At 42.0% G+C, this 25584-nt stretch overlaps 1 protein-coding gene and 1 pseudogene across 7 annotated transcripts in view; both read left to right on the top strand.

Moving 5' to 3' along the window:
* LOC109916163 (nuclear factor 1 B-type) overlaps positions 1-25584 on the top strand; it is a 404400-nt gene that overhangs the window by 287619 nt on the left and 91197 nt on the right. For all 7 annotated transcript variants that reach the window (XM_048595246.1, XM_048595245.1, XM_048595247.1 and 4 more), the window contains exon 6: positions 16783-16898. In XM_048595246.1, the coding sequence (XP_048451203.1) occupies positions 16783-16898 (116 nt within the window). The remainder of the gene's footprint in view (positions 1-16782; positions 16899-25584) is intronic.
* LOC125482862 lies at positions 15266-15384 on the top strand (annotated as a pseudogene).

The raw sequence follows: 25584 nt of genomic DNA, 5'->3' as shown, positions 1-25584 counted from the left end.
TCATTTAATGATTTGATCAACAACACCTGAAGTATTGCCTTGAGAAAAAGCAAATGTTTTGTGCATTGATGTTTCTTAATGAGAATTGACTAAAGCATAATGTACATCAGAATACTTTGGGCATACAGTACATTTCCTATCTTTATAATACTGTTTTAATACTCTGCAATGTAAAATACCCATCATTGCAGTCATTTTCAGTTTAGAGCTCAGTAAGGACCCAATAATTTGGGTTTTTGCACCACAGAAATGTCATCTGTGAAGAATCTGTGCCTGCTGTTAAAAGACTGATGTGAAGACACAAGAGATGTGAAGTACACCGAATTGCACACAAACCTTGATGAAAGAACACACATACATTATCAGAGATAGTAAGAACTGCTGATGCTAGGGTCAGAGATAACACAGTGTGGAGCTGGAGGAACACAGCAGGCCAGGCAGCATCAGAGGAGCAGGAAAGCTGACGTTTGGGATTGGGACCCTTCTTCAGAAATGGGGGAGGGGTAAGGGGGCTCTGAAATAAATAGAGAGAGGAGGGGTGGGTCTGGGGAACGTAGGTGGGATAGTGATAGTTGAGTGCAGGTAGGCAGTGGTGGGGATTGGTCAGTGAGGTGGGAGAAGCGGATAGGTGGAAGAGAAGATGGACAGATCAAGGAGGCAGGGATGAGAGGGAGATAGGTAGGAGAGAAGACGGACAGGTCAAGGTAGCGGGGATGAGAGGGGCTGGGGAAGGTAGGTGGGAAGACGATAGGTGAGTGCAGATAAACAATGTTGGGGACTTGTCAGTGAGGTGGGAGGAACGGATAGGTGGGAGAGAAGACAGACCTGGTCTCACCTGCACATCCGCTAATGCAGTGTATTGCATCCACTGCTCCCGATATGGCCTCCTCTACATCGGTGAGACCAACCGGAGGCTCGGAGATCGCTTTGCAGAGCACCTGCACTCGGTTCGCGATAAACGACAACACCTTCCAGTCGCGAACCACTCCAACTCCCCTCCCACTCCCTGGACAACATGTCCATCCTGGTCCTCCTCCAGTGTCACAACGATGCTACCCAGAAACTGGAGGAGCAGCATCTTATATTCTGCCTTGGGAGCCTACAACCCAAGGGTCTCAATGTGGACTTTACTAGCTTCAAATTCTCCCCAACCCTGGCCTCATCCCATGACCAATCCTCCCTCTCATCCCCGCCTCCTTGATCCGTCCGCCTTCTCTCCTACCTATCTCCATCTCATCCCCGCTTCCTTGACCTCTCCATCTTCTCTCCTACCTAATTCCCTCTCATCCCCGTCTCCTTGATCTGTCCGTCTTCTCTCCCATCTATCCACTCCTCCCACCTCACTGACCAATCCCCACCACTACCTACCTGCACTCACCTATCACCATCCCCCCTACCTTCCCCAGCCCCACCTCTCCTCACTCTATTTATTTCAGAGCACGCCTTAACCCTCCCCCATTTCTGAAGAAGTGTCCCAACCCAAAAAGTCAGCTTTCCTGGTCCTCTGAATCTGCCTGGCCTGCTGTGTTCCTCCAGCTCCACATTGTGTTGACACATACATTATTGTGATTTTTAAGATCTTGAAAAACTGATCTTTAAGATTAAACTATCACATAAAATAAAATGTCCCAAATTACGGATTCATAATTCAAGATTAAAAATTTAGACATAGCAAAAATCATTGAAAGCTCGAAGAAATACTCTGTTATAATATTTCAGCACTCAAAATCCAGTTGCAATATTCAGGTAGTGTCTTTATTACACATGCAGAGAGTCAAGACTGTAAAGAGTAGGTGCTTCTCCACCAAGGTTCAAATGAGCGTAGTCTATATATGTTTCATTACAATTCAATGGTATTAAATAGGCAAAGGCCCCATCACTGGCTTCTGGTGGGCTGATAATTGTGTTCCTGTATAATAATTGCATTTCAGGGACTTGGTATTCTCCTTTTGGAGACAATGAAACAGTATTCTGCATAAAAGGTTATCCTGTGCATTGTTTGTTTGTCTCCCATTTCTTAACTGAGTCACCTGTATCATTATTTGTGTATGCTTTGACACCCTAGCTGCTAGTCCTGACTGGCACTGTAAAATTTTACACATCAGTCCCCCCATTTGGGTGCACAGCTGTTAGGTTATGCTGTCCAATTAACCAGCATTCTACTGTTCTGTCATGGCCCCATGGTAGCGATCTGAGAGAGGCCCTTGGGCCATGACTTCTCTCCAGATTTTAAGCTTCCTGACACCCGAGACTCCTGTCTTTCCAGTAATGTGTGATCACCAATACAGGATGCTGAGACTTTATTAATATTGTGTCCTGTCACAGCAACTGTTGTTGTTCTTTTAACATTATTTTGGTTTGGTGATTAAGAGCTATCCTTCTACATGTGCAACATGCTGTAATTCCCCATGCTAAAGGTAACACTGGCTGTACTGCAATGAGTATATGAGAGACTATTCTTATCCAGCGTGTATATCTACATTTAGCCCATAGTCCCAGTGCTTCCACCTTGTCAGGTGCGTAAATGTTCTTCAGTATTAGTTTTTTAGTTTTTCTAAAAGTTCTGTTTTAAGCACATAATACTGTTGCATTTCAATTCACAAGTTGTCTTTTTAATCTTGGTCAGTCTTTCAGGAAAATGGGATATTGGGGCCCACTTTGATTCCTCATATTGCTGTAGGGTATCATGGAGTGTGTTGGAGGTGTTGACTGAGACATGCCTTGTTTTTCCTATGTTCATCACTTACATATGTCCAATAGTACTGGAAGTCGACTCTTGGCCATCCTCCACAACCAGGTATAGTTAATCCAGTCTGCTACGTCCCTGACTTTGAATCAGAGCCAGGTTGTGTCTTAATTGCCTGATCATTTAACTGGCTGTAAATGTGGCGCAGCTGGACATTTTGGGTACTGTCCTCTTGTTCTTCCCTTTCAATTATGCAATTAATGATCTTAGCATGGGTCTCTATACATGTGTGAAATTCAATAGGGATGTCACAATCTTGCATCTTAGAACCACCGCTGTTTCACTTTCCCTTTCTGCCACTACAAGCAACTATCTTATGATCCCCTTAAAATTCATAACCTTAGAGCCAATTTGTAGAATATACTAGAGAAGTCCCTGTGTTCACCCATTATAGCTATTAAGCTGAAGAGATTCAGAAGAGATTTACCAGGATGCTGCCGGGTATGGAAGGTTTGAGTTATAAAGAAAGGTTGGATAGGCTGGGACTTTTTTCACTGGAGTGTAGGAGGTTGAGAGGCGAGCTGATAGATATTTGTCAAATAATTAGACATATTGATAGAGTTGGGATGGAGGATTTCAAGACTAGGGGACACATTTTTAAGGTGAGAGAAGAGAGATTTAAAAAAGATCTGAGAGACAATTTGTTTACACAGAGGGTGGTTTGCATATGGAATGAACTTCTGGAGGAAGTGGTGGATGCAGGTACAATTACAACGTTTAAAGGACATTTGGATCGGCACATGAATAGGAAAGGTTAGGAGGGATATGGGCCAGGAGCAGGCAGATGGGCCTCGTCTAGTTTGGGATTACATTCGGCATGGGCTGGTTGGACTGAAGGATCTGTTTCCATGCTCTATGACTCTATGACTCGCTACTGGTGGTGGAAAGCAGCATGTCCCTTAAATCTTGTAGTGCCCATGACATTGGCCAGCTGATTAATCACAGCCTTACTCAATAATTTGTATAATTTTCATAGGGATACTTGGTTACTTCAATACTCAGCCATTTGTATTCCTGTCAAGTTCACAACTGCGGATACAATTTCATATTTAATATTATCATATAACACTTCACCATTCGTATACAGTACCAGTCCATTTCGTGGTCCATGGGCTATGACTGGGCAAAATAGTCTCTGGGATGTTGTTGTGTCCTGTGATAGCATGATGGTGTTGTTTGTCATTGTCAATTCTGTTTAAGCCCTATTTAGACCTTAAGGTCCAATATCATGTATCTGCCATCCTCTTCACTGGCACAGTGACCCTTGTTCCTGTAGTCTCAAGGTACAAATGTAGATTGTGAAAAATCACTCACACATTGTATCTAGATCTGATGCACATATCCTGTGTCCATCAGAACCATTGCTAATCTGGAAGCATATTGAATCCTCATTTTTCCATTGGAGTTCCATTCCCACATCTAAATTCTGCCCTAGGCCATCTTCGTCTCTCAGTGGATAATTGCATAAGCTTGGTGCCACATTTGAAGAACATCAGCCTTTCTGTTGTGTTGTTTAAAGCTTCTTTTACAAAATATTCATCGCTAAACATTTTTGTAATTTGAACACATGCTGGCTGCAGTTTCATGGTTTATATTCTGTACGCTAGTGGCTGCGTTAGTCAGGACCCTGCTAATGGTTATTGACGCCAACCCTCTTCCCATCTTGGCGTGGAGGTTAGCTGATTATCATTAGTTTTGTAATTAAACATCCTTCTGAAAATCACCAGGAGTTAGGTTGTTTATTTGGGATAGTTTTCTCCATTGCACCCTTCCTTATTCACTGACCAAGGTGACCCTCCCATAGTTGAGGTTGCTCCTTTGTCCTTCAGATGACCAATCCTCCAGATAAGAATGACTCCTAAGCCTAAGCCTCCTAAGGCTAATTCAACATGGACTGTTTGTTAAAAACTGAAAGAGCTGAGGATGCTGTAAATCAGAAACAAAAACAGAAGTTGCTGGAAAAGCTCAAAAGGTCTGGCAGCATCTGTGAAAAAAATCAGAGTTGATGTTCCTCGGAGGAAGGGTCACCGGCCCCAAAACATTAGCTCTGATTTTTTTTTTCACAGATGCTACCAGATCTGTTGAGCTTTTCCAGCAACTTCTGTTTGTGTACAGACTGTTTGTTGTCATTTTCCCCTTTCTGCCCTCTAATTCAACCTTCCTTACTTACATTTTTTTTAAAATTACAACCAATGTTTCCACCTACCTTTTCCCATCATGTCAACACAAGCACGTAAATCACTGGTCAAAATAATTTTGTATGGTCCAGCCCATTTTGGGACAAGACGTAGTTCCCTAGGGATGGTTTGAATAAACACCACATCCCTGACCTTAGCTGGTGGTGAAATGAGTTTTCCTTTTGTCATCTCTTCCAAATCCTTAACAGCCTGTTGGTCCTTCATTTCCTGTTAGTCCTTCACTTCCTGTTGTAATTCCTTTAGCTATCCATCTAATTATTTAATATAGTCTTGCTTAAATTTTATCTCTTATAGGTCCTGTAGCCTCGTTTCCAATGGCTATGCCTTCAGTCATGTGCATAGCCCTTCTGTTCATCAACTCACAAGGGATTAACCATATTGTCCTGTTAGGGATAGCCCTCATCCGCATTAGAGCACATTCACCCATCCCCTACTAGTTACTGTAATTGCATTCCAGTAGCGTCTTTTTAAGATGTGGTTCATGCACTCTGCAATTCCTGAACTTTGCGGATAATAAGGAATGTGGAATTTCTGTTTCACCCTGAGCAGCTCGCATATTATTTTCACATCTGTGTGTAAAATGTGTTCCTTCTCGATCCATCAGTACAAAGGGTCAAATCTGCTTTCGTAAGCAGTTCATCTGAGATGACCCACGCCTACTCCATCTCCTGATCTAGCTTCATTTGACACTGTTGTGTTTTCCTTTTAGATATCATTCTGTCTGCTGGGTTAACTTTTGAATTTCTTATCATCTATACCACCTTGTCTTTGGGTAGTAACACAACTTCTCATGTCGCCCATCTGGAGTCAAATACTACTTTCAATTTCACAGTGTTTAATAACGCTATTAAATTATGCTGAGTGAGCGGTATTATTTGTCTGGGTGCAGTGACAGTTTACACATGCAGACTGCGCACATTCTAGTGCAGCCACACACGTAGCCAGTCGCTTCACTAAAGAGGATTGCTGTGGGAAAAAAATATACTACAGGTCTTATATTCTCTTCTGGCTGTTGTGTCACCAATGTGTTATATAAAAAAAAATCTGTAAATGTCGAACAGCAAGTAGTTGAGGACTGGTGCTGACATGAGTCTAGCCTTCATCTTTGCATAATCTGTCTCTTACTCTATTCCCCATTTGACATTTTTCTGTCCTGAGCTTTCCCCACTTCACTAACACCTGTTTTGGTGCTGCAGTTGTGTGAAACTGGGGTCGAAAGTTGCAGTAATAGCTACACAGCCCCATAACTTTTCGGATATCCCCAACAACCCCTCCCCTCCAATTATTGTCGTGGGGAGATGTGTCTGCGATGGCCATTTTCCTGTCCTGTGGTAAGATCTTGTTTCCCTGATGGATCTTGTGTCCTTGCACCTAACCCATGACTGTCCTACTTGTGCCTTTTTGGGGTATATCTTAAATCCAGTATTTTTCAGCACCCTTAAGTTCACCAAGTGAGCTTTCTGACTCTGAAGCTATTGACATATTGTCTACAGATTGTAAAAAACTATACTGTTAGGCTGAACATCACACTGAATCAGTACTTGATGGAAGATGTCCAGACTACTGTGGAATCCCTGAGGGACCTTTGGACAAGTATACTGCCTTCTTCCTACTGTAAAATTGATTTTTTCTTGGGATTTTTGGTCCAGTGATATGAACCAGAATCCATTGGCAAAATTTAAAACTGTAAATATTTTATGTTTGAGTTTTTATCCATTAAAGATGGTCATGTGACTCACCACTATTGGATGTTCCCATGGCGTTACCTTGTTGAGCTCTGTGTAGTCTATTGTTAGTTGATAGACCCATTGGCCTTTGTCACTGGTCATACTGGGAAATTAGTGATTGGCCTCAGGATTTTCTGATCTTCCAGTTCCTTTGTCGAATTCCTTCCATGGCCTCTGGCTTTATGGGGCATTATTTATAAGCCTGATGGAATAATCCTGGACCACCACTGATGAGGTATCAATTAGCCCTCAGCCATGTTTGGTGCTTGCCAATACCTCAGGTAATGCCTGACGCAGGAGATCATGTGTGCTGACCACTGACCATCCCTTGTTACAGCTGAGACACTATCTAGGATGGTTACATTTTTGTCTAAGACCTGTTTACCCTTGCATTTTCTTTTTTTCACTGTGTGTGTGCTTATTTTCTCCTTGCTCAGTCATTGTTTCTTTCAAATCACATATAGTCTTTTTTTCTATTCATTTGTGGGATGTGGGCATCGCTGGCTGGCCAGCATTTCTTGTCCATCCCTAGTTGCCCTTGAGAAGGTGGTGGTGAGCTGCTTCTTGAACCGCTGCAGTCCACCTGCTGTAGATGGACTCACAATGCCAGTAGAGAGGGAATTCCAGGATTTTGACCCAGCGGCAGTGAAGGAACAGCGATATATTTCCAAGTCAGGATGGTGAGTGGCTTGAACGGGAACTTGGAGGTGGTGGTGTTCCCATATGCCTGCTGCCTTTGTCCTTCAAGATGGAAGTAGTCGTGGGTTTAGAAGGTGCTGTCTGAGGATGTTTGGTGAAGTTCTGCAGTGCATCTTGTTGATCGTACACACTGCTGCTACTGAGTGTAGGTGGTGGAGGGAGTGGATGCTTGTGGATGTAGTGCCAATCAAGTGGGCTGCTTTGTCTTGGATGGTGTCAAGTTTCTTGAGTGTTGTTGGGGCTGCACTTATCCAGGCAACTGGGGAGTATTCCATCGCACTCCTGACTTGTGCCTTGTAGATAGTGGACAGGCTTTAAGGAGTCAGGAGATGAGTTACTAGCTGCAGTATTCCTAGCTTCTGACCTGCTGTTGTAGCTACTGTGTTTATGTGGTGAGTCCAGTTGAGTTTCTGGTCAATGATAACGCCCAGGATGTTGATAGTGGGGGATTCAGTGATGGTTGGTGGTAGTTAGATTGCCTCTTATTGGTGATGGTCATAGCCTGGTATTTGTGTGACGTGAATGTCACTTGCCACTTGTCAGCCCAAGCCTGGATATTGTCCAGATCTTATTGCATTTGAACACGGACTGCTTCAGTATCTCAGGAGTCATGAATGGTGCTGAACATCATGCAATCATTGGCAAACATCCCCACTTCTGACCTTACAATGGAGGGAAGATCATTGATGAAGCAGTTGAAGATTGTTGGGCCAAGGACACAACCCTGAGGAATTCCTGCAGAGATGTTCTGGAGTTGAGATGATTGACCTCCAACAACCACGACCATTTTCCTATGTGTCAGGTATGACTCCAACCACCGGAGAGTTTGCCCCCTGATACCCATTGATTCCAGTTTTGCTAGGCCTCCTTGATGCCATACTCGGTCGAATGCAGCCTTGACATCAAGGGCTGTCAATCCCACCACACCTCTGGAATTCAGCTCTTTTGTCCATGTTTGAACCAAAGCTGGAATGAGATCAGGAGTTGAGGGCCCTGGCGGAAGCTGGGCATCACTGGGTAGGTTATTGCTGCACAGATGCTGCTTGATAGCACTGTTGATGACGCCTTCCATCATTTTACTGATGATTGAGAGTCGACTGATGGGGTGGTATCTGGCCGGGTTGGATTTGTCCTGCCTTTTGTGTACAGGAAATACTTGGGCAATTTTCCACATTGCTGGGTAGATACCAGTGTTGTAACTGTAAGTTCTGGAGCACAAGTCTTCAGTACTCTAAAACTTGACTTTGTCTTTTTTGAAAGAGTAGCTTATGTTGTATCAAAATACACTGTATAAATTCTTTGAATAAATCAGGTGGGATCGATAATTTGCATGTTTAAAATTTCTGGATAAAATGCTTGAAATAACACTAGTAGGACATTTGCATCTAGTCTTTGAGAGTTCATAGAACTCTGTTACTGAAGCCAACACAGTACGCATGTGTTCAAAGATCATTTGAAGAATGCCGCATGCACTTAATTGAATTTCTAAGGCTTGTTTTCTTGTTGGTGTCTAGAAATTCAGTCTGGCAGTTTGTTTCAGACCTTAGTTTACAGGTATAAAATAAACTTTGTACAATTGGTGGTCTAACACCAGCTATAGGTGCAGAATTCGGTGTTTTACTTTTTTAAAATTTTCTTTTAAAAAGCCCTGTTCCCTTTATGTGACTGCTATGATAAATTATGAGCACTATAAACAGCTCTGTTGTTGGGATCTTCCATATTTAATCTGTGTAGTGTTTTTGGGAGTGAAATGTACAGCTCTAGAATAATAGAGTATGATAGAGTTTTCTTTAATATAACCTCTGATATAGTAGTTTCACTATTCTGATTTTGTGACAGTTGCAGATCTTATACAAAAATAAAATTGAATAACTGCAGATGCTGGAAATCAAAAACAAAAACAGAAATTGCTGGAAAAGCTCAGTAGGTCTGGCAGCATCTGTGGAGCGAAAGCGGAATTAATGTTTCAGTTCCAGTGACCCTGCTCCAAAATTGGTTGTAGCTGGGTATAGATTGATATTTCTGATGGTGTGTGGGGCTTTTACCCATACCAATACCCATACCCATATCTATACTCATACCCATACCTTTGTTGACCTAACTGCTGTTCTCTATCTCCAGGCTCCATGTCCACCTATGGTGTACTCCTCCTGCTGTCCCTCTTTCGCTGAATCATAGAGAATCCCTACAATGTGGAAGCAGGCAATTCAACCCAGAGTCCATACTGTCCCTCTGAAGACTCACCATCCCACCCAGACTTATCTCCAACCCAGCCCCAACACCCTGCATTTCCTATGGCTAATCCGTCTAACCCTGCATGTCCCCAGACACTATGGGCAATTTAGCGTGGCCAATCCACTTGTACATCTTTGGGAGGAAACCAAAGCATCAGCAGAAACCCACACAGATACGGGGAAATTTGCAAACAGGAATCAAACCTGGGTCTCTGGCGCTGTGAGGATAGCAGTGCTAAGCACTGAGCCACCATGCCATTCTAAATATCAACCTTTATCCAGCTACATTCAGTTCTGAGGCAGGGTCACTGGACTTGAAACATTAATTCTGCTTTCTCTCCACAGGTGCTGCGAAACCTGCTGCATTTTACCAGCAATTTCTGTTTTGTTGCAGTTCTTATACATTGTTTACATTGTACTTGTAATACTTCCTTTACAAACACTGAATAATCAATTTAGTACTGGAGAGTTTGAGTTATAGGGAGAGGCTGAATAGACTGCGGCTTTTGTCCCTGGCACATCGGAGGCTGAGGGGTAACCTTATAAAGGTTTATAAAATCATAAGGGGCATTGTTGGTCTGAACAAACAAGGTCTTTTTCCTCGGGTGGAGAGGTCCAAAACTAGGTCATAGGTTAAGTTGATGGAAGGATTTAAGGGGATCTGAGGGGTAACATTTTCATGCAGAGGATGGTGCGTGTATGGAATGAGCTGCCAAAGGAAGTGATGGAGGTGGTTACAATTACAATATGTAAAAGGCATCTGGATGAGCACATGAATAGGAAGGGTTCGGAGGGAAATGGGTCAGATGCTGGCAATAGAAAAATCTGATGACCATGAAATCATTGTCAACTGATGGACAGAAACATCTGTTTCACTAATGTCCTTCATGGAAGGAAGTCTGTTATCCTCACGTGGTCTGGCCTACGTGAGACTCTAGACTACAGCAATGTGGTTGATTCTTGATTGCCATCTGAAATGGCCTAGTAAGCCATTCAGTTGGACCAATCTCTACAAAGTCTCAAAGAAATGAAACTGGATGGATCACCTGCCATCAACCTAGGCACCGGAAAAGACAATGGAAGAAACAGCCCTACTGACCCTGCAAAATCCCCCTCACTAAAATCTGACAGCTAGTATCAAAATTGGGAAAGCTGTCTCACAGACTAGTCAAACAACAGCCTGAGTTATACTCATGGAACCATACCCTAAAAACAATGTCTCAGACACCACCATCACCATTCCTGGAAATTCCCTGTCCCACCAGTAGAGGTGTCAGCACAGTGGTATACAGTCAGGAGGGAGTTGTCCTGCGAGTCCTCAACAATGTCTCTGGACCGCATGAAGTCTCATAGCTTCAGGTTAAACATGGGCAAGAAAACCTCCTCTAGATTAACACATACCATCCTCCCTCAGCTGATAAATGTTGAACAACACTTACGGGAAGGACTGAGGATGGAAAGGGCACAAAACGTATGCTGGGTGGGGCATTTCAATATCCACCATCAAGAGTGGTTGGCAGCAATACTACTGATCAAACTAATCGGGTTATAAAGGACATAGCTGCATGACTGGGTCTGTGGAAGGTAGTGAGGGAACCAACAAGAGGGAAAAACATACTTGACCTCATGCTTACCAATCTGCCAGCTGCAGATGCATCTGTCCATGACAGTATCAGTAAGAGTGATCACCGCACAGTCCTTGTGGAAATAAAGCCCCATCTTCTCATTGAGGAAAAGCCTCCATTGTATTGTATGGCATCATCACTGTGCTAAATGGGACAGATTTCAATCTAACAACACATAACTGGGCATCTGTGAGGTGCTGTGAGCCATCAACAGCAGCAGAATTATACTCCAGCAGAGTCTGTAATCTCATGGCCCAGCATATCCTCCATTCAACCGTTACCATCAAGCCAGAGAATCAACGCTGGTTCACTGGAGAGTGCAGGAGGGCATGCCAGGAGCAGCACCAGGCATACCTGAAGATGTCACCTTGGTGAAGCCACTAAGCAGGACTACATGCATGACAAATAGCATAAGCAGCAAGTGATAGATAGAGCTAAGCGACCCCACAACCAACAGATTAAAACTATGCTCTGCAGTCATGCCACATCCAGTCATGAATGGTGGTGGACAATTAAACAATCATTGGAGGAGGAGGCTCCACAATCTTCAGTCAGAAGTGCCGAGTGGATGATCTATCTCAGTCTCCTCCAGTGGTCCCCAGCATTACAGATGCCAGTCTTGAGCCAATTCAGTTCACTCCACTTGATATCAAGAAACGGTTGGAGACACTGCATTCTGCAAAGGCGACAGGCCTTTTCAATATTCCGGCAATAGTATTGAAGACTCATGCTCCAGAACCTGCTGCTCCCCTAGCCAAGCCGTTCAAGTACAGTTACAAAACTGGCACCTGTCTGACAATGTGGAAAATTGCCCAAGTATATACTGGACATAAAAACCAGGAAAGATCCAACCCGGTCAATTACTGTCCCATCTGTCTACTCAAGATCATTAACAAAATAATGGAAGGTGACATCAACAATGCTATCAACCCACTCAGCACTAACCTGCTCAGTGGTAGGAGCAAATTACTGCAGATGCTGGAATCTGTACTGAAAGCAAAAAATACCGGAGATCACAGTGGATCAGGCATCTCTGTCCATGGAGAGCAAGCTAATGCTTCAAGTCCAAATGACTCTTCATCAGAACTGACATGAAGTGTGGCGGGATCAACATTTATGCAATAGTTGGGTGGGGAAGGTGGAGTTGTGGGGGAGAAAGGAGTGTTGATAGTGCAGATTAAGTAATTAGAATGTGAGAATGGCCGACTGCAAAGAACAGAGAGTCCTACAAGAGTAGGGAGAGGGGAGAGAGGACATGGTGACAGAGAATACAATCAGTAAAGCTAAAAGAAAGGAAAGGAATAGGATTGGATTCACAAGCTAAAGGTGCTGAACTCAATATTAAGTCCAAATAAGTGCCTAGGTTGAAGATCAGATATTGTTCCTCCAGTTTGCTCTGTGATTCGCTGGAGCATTGCAGCATGCCAAAGCCAGACAAGCGGGCATGTGAGCAGGATGCTGTGTTAAAATAATGGGAAGCCTGACCCACTGTGATCTCCAGCATGTTTTGTTTTCAACTTACTCAGTGATGCCCAGTTTGGGTTCCACAAGCGCCACTTAGCTCCTGACCTCATTACAGTCTTGGTTCAAATATGAACAAAAGAACTGAATTTCAGAGGTGAGGTGAGAGCGACAATCCTTGACATCAAGGCTGCATTCAACTGAGTGTGGCATCAAGGAGCAGTAGCAAAACTGGAATCAATGGGTATCAGGGCAAACTCTGCACTGGTTGGAATCATACCTGACACATAGGAAGAAGATGGTGGTTCTTGGAGGTCAGTCATTTCAACTCCAGAACATCTCTATAGGAATTCCTTAGGATACTGTGTTTGGCCCAATTACCTTCAGCTGCTTAATCAATTGATGTTCCCTCCATTGTAAAGTCAAGAAGTGGGAATGTTCACCAATGATTACGCAATGTTCAGCACCATTCTCAACTCCTCAAATACTGAAGCAGTCCATGTTCAAATGCAAGAGGATCAGGACAATTCCAGGCTTGGGCTGACAAGTGGCAAGTAACATTCATGCCACTCAAATGCAAGGCTATGACCATCACTAAAAAGAAATAATGTAGCCACGGACCCTTAGCATTCAATTGTGTTACCATCACTGAATCCCCCCACTGTCAACATCCTGGGAGTTATCATTGACCAGAAACTCAACTGGACTCGCAACATAAACACAGTGGCTGCAAGAACAGGTCAGAGGCTAAGAATACTGTGACAAGTAACTCACGTCCTGACTCCCAAAGCCTGTTCACCATCTACAAGACACAAGTCAGGAGTGTGATGAAATACTCCCTGCTATCCTGCATGAGTGCAGTTCCAATAACATTCAAGAAACTTAACACCAACCAAACAAAGAGGCCACTTGATTACTACCACATCCACAAGCATCCACTCCCCCCATCACTGAAGCTCAGTCACAGCAGTGTGTACTATTGACAAGATGCACTGCAGAAATTCAGATCAACATTTAGAAGGACAAGGGCAGCGGATACATGGGAATTCTACTGCCTTCAATTTTCTCTCCAAGCCACTTATCCTTCTGACTTGGAAATATACTGCCGTTCCTTCATTATCACTGAGTTAAAATTCTGGAATTCCCTCCATAATGGCATTATGGATCAAACCACTGTAGCAACAAATGCTGGCCAGCCAGTGACACTCACATCCCACAAATGAATAAAAAACAGTGGGACTAGATCAGATTGGGATGTCTGATCAGCGCAGATGAATTGGACTGAAGGGTCTGTAACCATGCTATATATCTATATGACTTGCCTCTTTTTACTGACTCTTTAGTTGAATGGATAATTTGAGTATTTTGTATGTTATTGTCTCACCTTGTAAATATTGATGCTTGGCTGCAAATAAATGTACAAATTTTAATGTTATCACACACCATGCTGAGATGATACAGTTGACATGGCTAAACACAAGATTGGAAAGTTTGTTTCAGTCTGTATCTATTGCCTGTTTTCCTTTCTGTACTTCCTGTATGAGCATTGTGAAGCCACTGGTGGCTGTGTTAGTGCCAACGAAACTGACATAACATTTCTCACCCATTCTAACTTCTCATTTTGGGGTTTGTTGGCCAACATTTTGTCTACACTCATAATTAACTCTGTTGTCTTAACATGAGGATCCATGTCTAATCATCATGTTCTCTGCTGATTATCCCACCATTTTCACTGATTTGATAAATGATTTCCAATTGTTCTTTATCCTTTTGTATATTTATTTCTTATTTTTGTCAGCCAAACACCTCAGGGATGTTAGGGATACCTCCAGGCCCCACTCAAGTTCTTGACTACTGGCTATTTCTGAGTAGGATAGTTGGGGTATAGTTATCACCAGACCAAACTCATTTCTTGCCACTTATGTTGAATATAATCATAATAAATTATGTGTTTCCACCCCACTTTACTATTCTTTGAACTATTGCCTGGAGTCTAGGATTTCAAATATGCCTGACACTTCCTGGGCTAGGACAGAGTTGTATTTCAACTGAATAGGAATGTACTTGCACTGTGAATCATTCCAGTTCCACTTTGGTGTCCTGCGTCCTTTGTCCTTGCCAACTATGCCAATTGAAATGTCTGAGAAATACTCTGTTGTAAAATTTCAGCCCTCAGAATCTGGTTGCAATCACAGAATCCCTACAGTGTGGGAACAGGCCCTCTGGCCCAGCAAGTCTACACCAACCTTCAGAGCATCCCACCCGGACCTATCCCCCTATAACCTACACATCCCTGAACACCACCAGCAACTTAGCAAATCCACCTAGCCTGCACACCTTTCAACTGTAGGAAGAAGCCAGAGCACCTGGAGAAAACCCATGCAGACACAGGAAGAATGTGCACAAAGAGGGTCCTGAGGGTGGAATTGAACGCAGGTCCCTGGTGCTGTTAGACAACAGTGCTAACCACTGAGCCACCATGCCACCCTAGCCTACTGCACCTGATATTCCCAGGTGGTCTCCCATCCAAGTACTAACCAGGCCTGAGTCTGCCTCTGGGTGATCGAAGGGCTCATTCACTTTTTATACTAGTCTGAAAATGCCTGATCTTGTCTGATCTTGGAAGCTGAGCAGGCTCAGGCCTGGTTAGTACTTGGATGGGAGACCACCCGGGAATACCAGGTGCAGTAGGCTAGGGTGGCCAGGTGGCCTGGTGGCTCAGTGGTTAGCACTGTTGCCTCACAGCACCAGGGACCTGCGTTCAATTCTGCCCTCAGGTGACTGTCTTTGTGGAGTGTGCACACTCTCCCTGTGGGGTTTTCTCTGGGTGCTCCAGTTTCCTTCCACAGTCCAAAGATGTGCAGACTCGGTAAAATGGCTTTATTACACTTTTGGGGAGTCAACACTCAACACTATAGGTGCTTCTCCACTGAGGTTCAAATGAGCATAATTTATGTATGTTTTATTTTTAGTTACAGCTTAATGTTACTCAGTAGACAAAGGCCATAGCACAGTGGTTTCTTTTGGGCTGATAATTGTGTTCCTGTATAATAACTGCATTTCAGGGAATTGGTATTGTCCTTTCAGAAACAGTTAAGAATTTGTGTATATTCTGCATAAAAAGTTATTCTATGCATTGTTTGTGTGTCTCCCATTACTTTATTGAGTCACCCTGCATCATGGTTTGTGTATGCTTGTGCCCTGACTGCTGGTCTTGACTGGCACTGTAAAATTAGTCCAAATTTGTACCTTCATTGTAATAAAATGCATCACTTTTTTCAAAGCCGCCAAGAAGTAAAGTATATCACTTGATAATAATTTAATCCACAACTAAATCTTTCATTCAATGTATGTGTAATTGTACTACAAATGTAGTATTTGGTATTGTGGAAGACTTGATGCACTGGAATATGATTAAACCCTATCAAACATACAAGCCAGCTATGAATAAGTTGAAGCTGGAACAGAATTAACTTTGATTTTTTTAACTGAATCAATATAATTTGTTTAAAAAAATCAATCTGAGAAAACCATTTTTTTTGTCATGTTACATTGTGTGTTTCTTGTCACCCTAGCAGGTTGTCAGGATAATATCAATATCTGTTGCTGAGTTGTATGTTTTGTAAATCTGTGTTAGATGTACAGAGGAAACACTTAGTGATGTTTCTACGTTACCTCATGTTGCAACATGTTATAATTGAATTTGTGAATAGGAGCAGACATTTTGCAAGGAACTCCCACTGGGACATCATGAAGTTTTGCTGCACTAACATTGTGAATGGGATTGTCACGAGAAAAAAAACTTCATGGAGTTATGCAAAAATACCTGCTTTCAGACTGCCTTTGATCAACCATATAAGAACATAAATTATGATATGAAATAATGACGCAATCAGTAACTATAGTGATAACTTCCTCTATAATACTGTGACAATTCTTCCCCTTTAGGGTACTGTGTAGAGTAATAATTATCTTGTGGAAAAATAATGGTTTTGATCAAGCATGAATTGTGGGAAGTACACTCAAATGTTTCTTAGAAGACTGATGAGTTTAGCTTCAAACCTTAAGATGAATGATGTATTTATTTGCCAGCAAACGTCCTAAGACGATCCCTATTGATGACAGCATAGACACCAGTCCAACAGAATTCTATCCTTCTCCCAGCTCACCAACCAGCGTCAGCCGGACATGGCACGAAAGAGACCAAGGTTAGTTCTCGAAATGAGCGTGATGAAGTTTAATGTGTGTCGCTAATGACTGAAGAATCTGCACAAATAAATGGAATGGAGCAAGATTAAATGTAATGATTGAGCTGAATTTTACATCTGGGGTTGATACATACAGCATGTTCCAGTGCAACACCCCCTCCACCCATGCACTATTGTTAAAGGAAATGGATTGTTGGAAGGCCAAGTTGCGGCCTTGCTGCACAGTGAGGGGTGACAGGCCAGTATTGAAGCATGTGGAAATTCTCTTGTCCTGAAAGTACAGCACGGCAAAGACACATCTGATATTTAATTTATTTCAATGGAAATATCGGCCAATAAATGTGATCACAATTGTATGGTGTTTGCCTCCTTCCTCAGTATCCAAGGGCCCAAACATACCTTCCAGGTAAAGCAGCACTTTTCCTGCACTTCACACAATCTAGTCTACTGCATTCGCTGCTCACAATGTCATCTCCTTCACACTGGGGAAACGAAGAGTAGACTAGGTGACTGCTTCGCAGAACACCTACATTCTGTCTGCAAAAATGACCCTGAGCCTCCAGTTGCCTGCCACTTCGACATACTACCCTGTTCACTGGCCAATATGTCTGTCTCAGGCTTGCTGCAGTGTTCCAGTGAAGCTCAGTGTAAACTGGAAGAACAACATCTCATTTTCCGCTTGAGAACCCTGCAGCCTTCTGGACTCAACATGAAGTTCAATAACTTTAGGGCTTAAAATCTCCTACGTCCTAGCCCCCACCCCCACACTCCAGGCCTTCTTATCACATAGTCTGCTATTACACACAACCCATTTTTAGCCACTAACAGTCTCCATCAACAGCTATTCACCCTCCAAGCCAGATCGTTATCCACTCCTTTGTCTGTTCTTCTCTCTCTTTGGGCTCTATTCCCACCTTTGTTTACTCCTTACCCCCTCCCCCACCTTACATCCTGCATAAAAGCCAACATTTTCCTAGCTACCATCAGTTCTGAGGAAGGGTCACCAGACCTGAAACATTAACTCTGATTTCTCTCCACAAATGCTGACAGACCTGCTGAGTTTTTCCAGCAATTTCTGTTTTTGTTTCTTTCTACCCCTGTTAGTTTTGTTTATATAACTCCAGTTAAAATTTAATAAGGACATTTAATAGAGATGCTCAAAATCTTGAGGCACTAGTCAGAGTAAATTGATGCCGATGCAATTTGTCTGGATTCTCAGAAGTCCATCGATAATGTGCCTCATAATTGACAAGTGAATAAAGTCAGTAAGTGTGGAGCCAGGACAAGTGGCTAAACGCATTGCAAGTTTAAAGGCTAGTTCTTCATAGTGATTGAAGAGAGTGTTCAATTAGAGCCAGTACTTCTGTTATCCACAATTTACATGAATGATTTTGACTTTTTGGAATCAAGAATACAATTTCTAAATTTGAGGAAGGAACCAAGTTCAGGGGAATAGATTTGGTGTTTCAAATATAATCAACTGCTCAAATTTCTTTCTAGTGGAATGGATTTATAAAGTAGAGAAGATATACTTGAACCTAGCAACACTTGAGAAAACTGCAGGCACATCAAACAGTGGGAAGGAACCAGAGAGGATTTCCAAGGATGCGTGGGTTTATATATCATGGCAAGATTGAAGGCCTGGGACTCTTTCCTTTTGAAAAGTGAAAGATGAAGCAAAGGAATACAAGATGAGTGATAGGACCAAGGATCAGGGAAAACTTAGTCTGCATGTACACCAGTCCCTTAAGGACAGGTAGATAAATTGGTTCAGAAGACATATATTTGCCTTTATTAATCAAGGCATAGTGTTTAAGAGCTGAGAAGTTATGCTGGAACTGTTTAAAGCATTGGTTAGGTCACACCTCGAGCATTGTGTGACTGGGTTGTTTTCATTTGAGCATAAGAGATTGAGAGGGGCCATAACTGAGATGTATAAAATTATGAGGGGCATAGATAGGGTCGACAGGAAGAATTTTTTCCTCTTGATAGAGGGATCATTGGCCAGGGGACATAGATTTAAGGTAAGGGGAAGAAAGTTTGGAGGAAATATGAGGAAAATCTTTTTTATCCAGGGAGAGGTAAGAATCTGGACTTTACTGCCTATGAGGCTGGTGGAGGCAAAGACCCTTATAACATTGGAGAAGTGTTTAGGTGTGCACTTGTGACGTGAAGGCATGCAAAGCTATGGACCTAATGCTAGAAAATTGGATTAAAATAGTTAGCTGTTTATTTTTGATGAGTGTGGACATGTTGGGCTGAAGGTCCTTCTGTGCTGTAGATCTCTATGACTCTAGGAAAACTGAGTGGAGCATAAACACCGGCATGGATTGGTTGGGACAAATAACACGTTTCTGTGCTGTCGATCCACAAGAGAGAAACTTTACCTAATGACACAAGTCTCTAATTGTGGTGTAACCATCTGCTGGTTCCATAAAGATATACTAGGACAGGTGACAGCCAAATGGATCAAAGGCATGGGTTTTAACAAGTGTCAATAGAGTGGACAGAGTTAGAAAGGCAGAGAAGTTTCAGGACTGATTTCCAGAGTTCACATCTTGACAGCTGGAGGCTCAGCTCCAAAGGTAAAACATTTAAAATCAGAAATAAAGAATTGCAGAGAGATCCTGGGTCCAACCTGTCACTTTTAAAGGCTTCTAGAACTGGACACCCTCTGCAAACATTTAGCTCTTCGTGTGTTTGTCAAAATTAAAAAATTTCCCCTTTTTGCTGCAGAGAACTGGCTCTTTAACAATTTAGTATGTTCATAGTTTTGTGAAACAGTGTCATTGGCCCCAGAAAAGTAGCTTTATGACTATTCAAAATCAAAATTTTTAATTATAATATGAATTTCATCTATTAGTAACATTTTAAAACTTCTTCTTTTCATTTTAGCTTCTATGTTAATTTAATATGTAAATACCCTAACTGTCTGCTTGAAACTCCACAAACGTTTACTTCCTGATTTGATGTCTGTGAGAATACTTGCATACGATTGGCTGCTTATTGACAATACTGGTGCTAGATGAATTGACATCAAGCAAGGGGAAGTCCGTAGCACAGATATCACTAGATCCTTGTGGATGGCTTTCTTCATGGTCATTGGCAAGTTGTTTTGTAGCTGGCAACAAAATCAAGACCTATATACATTGCAGAGCTTGTTACCGATTCAAAGTTTGTCATATATAATTTAGTGCTACTTTTTTTTTGAATTTTTGTTTATTTGCCTCAGTGCTGTTTTAAATGTATGTTGATACTTTGTCACATCTGGCTGAAGACAGTTTGCAGGTGTTCAGGTGAATGTTCTTGCTTGTTTGGGCTAACAAGATTATATATCTGTTTAACATGTTACTAATAATCTAAATGCCATTACATTCAGAGCTTGAAGATGACATCCAGGTGCAGAAACAAAGGTGGGGCAGTCATTTGATGTAGGATTTTCTCTTTTTTTTGAAAAAGAGGCTTGCATTTTATTAATGTGATTTAAAGGCTTGAGTTCTTCTCAGCAGTTTTTTTATTTGGGAATTCATTCAAGTGTGTTTCCGAATACAATGCATTTACTCACAATAGGTTTCCCGTCTGTGTGACTCAGCATAGGCACAGATCCTCTTTAGCCAGAGATTAGCTAGAGAAAGTTTAAAACTTGTGAAATCAAGAAACGTTTTCCCAGTAAATCCACTGAAAAGCAGACAGTCACTTCCAGTTACTTGTAGTTAAGATCAACGAAATTCAGTTATCGGGTATATCATGCTGTTGATTTGTTGAGCTCTATACTTCATTGCAGTGGTCTATCACAATTACAGTGAACTTTTATAAATATATTCATATCAGCTAATTGCATTTTAAAATACTCAATAGTGTCTGTAGCATGGAATTCTTATTTATTACTTGGCATATTGGTACAATGCAGAGAGTTATGTGTGATTGAGAGTAACGTGAAGGTCTTTCTCTCTGTCTTAAATGATGACTCCTTAGTGGATTTTGACTTCTTTTACATGTCAGGCTTTATTCTGCTAAAAGCAAATGATTAATTAGAGTTAAGAAAGAAAAGCCAAAAGATAAAAGAGTTAAAACTCCTTATGGGGTATGACAAATCAAGTCTTGGTGCAACAAAGTGCACCAGTTTCACTTATGTTCTTTTCTCCCTTGGAAGCTTTTCTGTTTTACAGAAATGGTTTTGCTCACATTGTTTTGACTGGAAGAGAAATGTGATTTGCTTTTTTGGATGCAGTTTGTAATGTTTCAAAAATATCAGTGTTGATTTTGGAGAGACCATTCTACAAGCAATTAGTTAAGATGCAATCTACTACTATAAACGTTAAAGAGACAGGGGCATCTTGTGTGGAAATAATTGGCTGGTTTGTTATAGCTGAGTCTACTATATTTGCTGGTGGCTGTAGTCAGCTAGAATGGAGTCCAGTGACTCCAAAGTGTATATTGATAGAATGCTTAGCAACCTGATTCTTCAATGGAAGCTTCTGTCTCAAGATCCCACTGTGTCATAATATAAAAATGCTCACACTCACAGTGGGCTTGCTGTCGAGTACCAGGCTGTGTTGTGCTCAAGAAGCAATCTATTTAAATTTCTCGCTGTAAACAAACCATCATGATAAAAGTGTCCCTTTTAAAGCTATATCATGTTGCCTCATCGTACAAATATGGAGACTGCTTGTTAACGGATAGAGTGGAATGAGTCAATATTAGATCAGGCAAAAATTGATGTTTATAACTTCTGGTAATAATTTAAATGCTATTGACAGCATCTAATGCCAAAATTGATGGACAAAAGTTTTTTTTTAATAGAAATAAAATAAACAGCTACATAAAAGAGCTCTCCCAACCCAAAGAATAGCGCTTACATGTTGTACAGCCGATTATACATAACAAAACTTTTTGATATAAAAGAGACTTGCTAGGGCTGAATAATAATTACTGGCGCATACACTAATATACCCTACCTGTTATAAACCTTGCACAAAAGATATTTGTCAGTGAGGCACTATTGCTCTTGCCAAGGTTGTTAGCTGTACGTCAGCATTACGATAACTTGGTAGCTGAATGAAACACAGCCAGGGCACACAAAAATTGAATGCTGTTGTAAATAACTTAGTAATATGATAGTCAGAAGATTAGCAATGATTAAAGGAACTTGTAACTTAGGAGAAAAATTAGGACAATAGAGAAATAAAAGTATACAGGAAATAGATATTAAATGTACAGTGGAATATCTGAGAGAAATTATAACTCTAGTATAATTATATAAGACTTGCATAAATATAATCATAAGACTCCTGAGTCTCCTTCCTAACTGATTAAAGTTTCAACAAGAGGCGGCCAGTTTCAGGGTTGCTACCTTTCTGCTTATAAATTCTGTGTCTTATACTCTCTCTCACATTACACCTGAGGAAGGGGCTGAGCTCTGAAAGCTTGTGTTTTCAAATAAATCTGTTGGACTATAACCTGGTGTTGTGTGATTTTTGACCTTGCCCACCCCAGTGCAACACTGGCATCATCACATCATGGCTATCACTGACACTACGAACTGCCAGCTCAAAGTGGAGAGGATCTCCAATAAAATCACGCATATTTATACAGACATCAGATTTCTACAGAAATGCAAGAAAGCAGAGAAGATCCCAAAAGGACTACAGATCATGAATTCAATCAAATCGACCTACAACACTGAGAACCCTGAGAAACTCTGCCATCTAACTTCTCGTAAATGTCTCAATCATCTCGTTCACCAACTGTACAGCAGGCATCGCAACCTTGAAATCGAGATACAGTCCATATTCTCAGCTTGCGTCAAGATACAGCAGAACAGTTATGAGACTCTGCCAAGCAGACGAGGCAAAAGAACTACACTACCTACATGCATGCCAAGATTGAGAAATTGGAGAAACTTGGCATCACCACCAGCAATAACCAAGTCTCCCCTGGTAACACCACAGGGAAATCCATCATCAACTTATCCAACCACACCCTTCAACCAGACGAAATTGAAGTTTTCAGCTAAGGACTCAATTTCTGTCCCATTTCCAAAATGGACCTCATTGGTCTTGCGGCGGACGCAGAGGAATTCATCAAGTGAATTCTTCCACAAACCACAAGATATCAGCAGCAAGCCCAATGAGACAACCATTGACCCAGAACAGTTGACAACACCTAAACTGCGTTGCCTGACCTGAGATGTCACCTCTTGTATACATTGATAAACTAAAGACAAAGAACTAAGAAAATTACAGCACAGGAACAGGCCCTTCAGCCCTCCAAGCCTGCGCCGATCCAGATCCTCTATCTAAACCTGTCGTCTATTTTCCAAGGATCGGTATCCCTCTGCTCCCTGCCCATTCAGGTATCTGTCTGGATGCATCTTAAATGACACTATCGTGCCTGCCTCTACCACCTCCGCTGGCAACGCGTTCCAGGCACCCACCACCCTCTGCGTAAAGAACTTTCCACGCATATCTCCCTTAAACTTTTCCGCTCTCACCTTGAAATCATGACCCCTAGTAATTGAGTCCCCCACTCTGGGAAAAAGCTTCTTGCTATCCACCCTGTCTATACCTCTCATGATTTTGTAGACCTCAATCAGGTCCCCCCTCAACCTCCATCTTTCTAATATAAATAATCCTAATCTACTCAACCTCTCTTCATATCTAGCACCCTCCATACCAGGCAACATCCTGGTGAACCTCCTCTGCACCCTCTCCAAAGCATCCACATCCTTTTGGTAATGTGGCGACCAGAACTGTACGCAGTATTCCAAATGTGGTTTCCAAATTTAATAATCTTGGGACAATGACTTGAAAGGAATCTGGATTTTGAATTTTAATCATGAGTCTCCTTCCTAACTGATTAAAGTTTCAACAAGAGGCGGCCAGTTTCAGGGTTGTTACCTTTTTGCTTATAAATTCTGTGTCTTATACCCTCTCTCACATTATGCCTGAGGAACGGGCTGAGGTCCAAAAGCTTGTGTTTTCAAATAAACCTGTTGAACTATAACCTGGTGTTGTGTGATTTTTTTTATCATGATTGGACGAGCCATTGCTGGGCACTAGCATCACCTTATCACAGCAATCAGGCCTCGTGATACTTTCACACTTCAAGAACTATTAATGGTGGTGTCAATCTTTTCATGCATCTGTGGATTTAAATGGGGTTAGGGGTGAGATGGGGGTGGTGCAGTGTGTTCAGTTAAGTAAGTTTGGCCTGTACTGATTGAAATATAGAAGAATGAGAGACAATATTATTGAAACACACAAGATACTTGACAGGGTAGATGCAGAAATGTTGCTTCCCCTGATGGGACAACCTAAATCCAGAGGGCATAATTTCAGACTAAGAGGTTGCACATTTAAGGCAGAGATGAGGAGGACCTTCTTCCCTCAGAGGGTAGTGAATCTGTAGACTTCTTTGCTGCTGAGGGCTGTTGAGGCAGGGTCATTAAGTATAGTCAATACTGAGGTAGACAGATTTTTAATCTATAAGGATATCATGGTCATGGCTAAAAGGCAGGAATGTGGAGTTGGGGATTATTAAATCAGCCATAATCTCATTGAATGGGGAAGCAGACTCAATGGGCTGAATGGCCTATTTCTGCTCCTACATCTTATGATCTTATGTCTTGTACACTTCATTTCCTTCTCTATAAAATTAGATCAACACTAGGTCAATTAGATCTAGTGGCTGGGAAGATTTCCAATTGATAGAAAACATGTGACATTCCGTACCACATATACCAGTCCCCTCAATCCCTTGAGCAAGACCAGCCATCATTTAATTAATGTCCAGCTAGTGTATGATGCTTATAATATACAATATCCTGCATGTTACTGTGTAATATGCAAGATGCTACCATGTCATCATGTGACAAGCATTTTTGTCACTCTGCCACCTTGGAAGTTATTGGGCGTGTGAGTCACTTTTAGGCAGAAACAAATCCAGGGGGGTGAAGGAGGACAGTCAATCGGTGTGGGGTCGGCAGGGCTGCATTTGGTGCGGGAGCAACATCGGATCTGATCAGCAGAAGGTGGGGCTTATTCAGGAGTGAGTAAAAGTGATTGGGGAAGGCAAAGTAGGTTGGTTGGTAGAGAGGTGAATTTGGGGGCATATAGTTTGTTCGGTGGGAGACACTGGTTGACTGCTCATCCCAGCAACCAGTTTGGAGCAGAAATAAAATTGACAGTGAGATACCAAAAACCTGAAAGGATTAGGAAGAAATCCAATCCTGTTGAGGTGGTGGGGAGTGGGGGTGGATTTGAATGCTGGTTTGGAGTCCTATAGATGGTAAGGGTATCAAGTCAGATGGTTTCAAAATCATACAGGCAGTCTCCTGGTTCCTGGAGGTAAGTGTGAAAATGCTCAGTTCCTGGATCCACCAAGTCCTCACCTCAAGGAAACTGAAATTTCCTGATGCCGACTATAGTGAATGTAACGAGGCAAGCTCGACCTTAGAGAATATCAGTTCCCAGAATTGGGCAGTTGATCTAGTCCAATCAGGGTGCCCTGGTTGACATATAAAAAGGGTGATTCTGAATGAGGCAGCACTGTAGTCAAGCACAATTCATGCGAAATAGAGGGTGAATTTGTGATGGAATATTTCTGTGGAGTTATTTCAGTGGTGATGAGATTAAAGTATGTTCTGAAAGAAACTCACTCACAACAGTGGTCTTTGAGTTGGGGT

Source organism: Rhincodon typus, chromosome 3, assembly GCF_021869965.1.
Source record: "Rhincodon typus isolate 14 chromosome 3, sRhiTyp1.1, whole genome shotgun sequence".
NCBI lineage: Eukaryota > Metazoa > Chordata > Chondrichthyes > Orectolobiformes > Rhincodontidae > Rhincodon > Rhincodon typus.
Note: the sequence above shows the minus strand (reverse complement) of the source record. Positions and strands in the feature narration are given on the sequence as shown.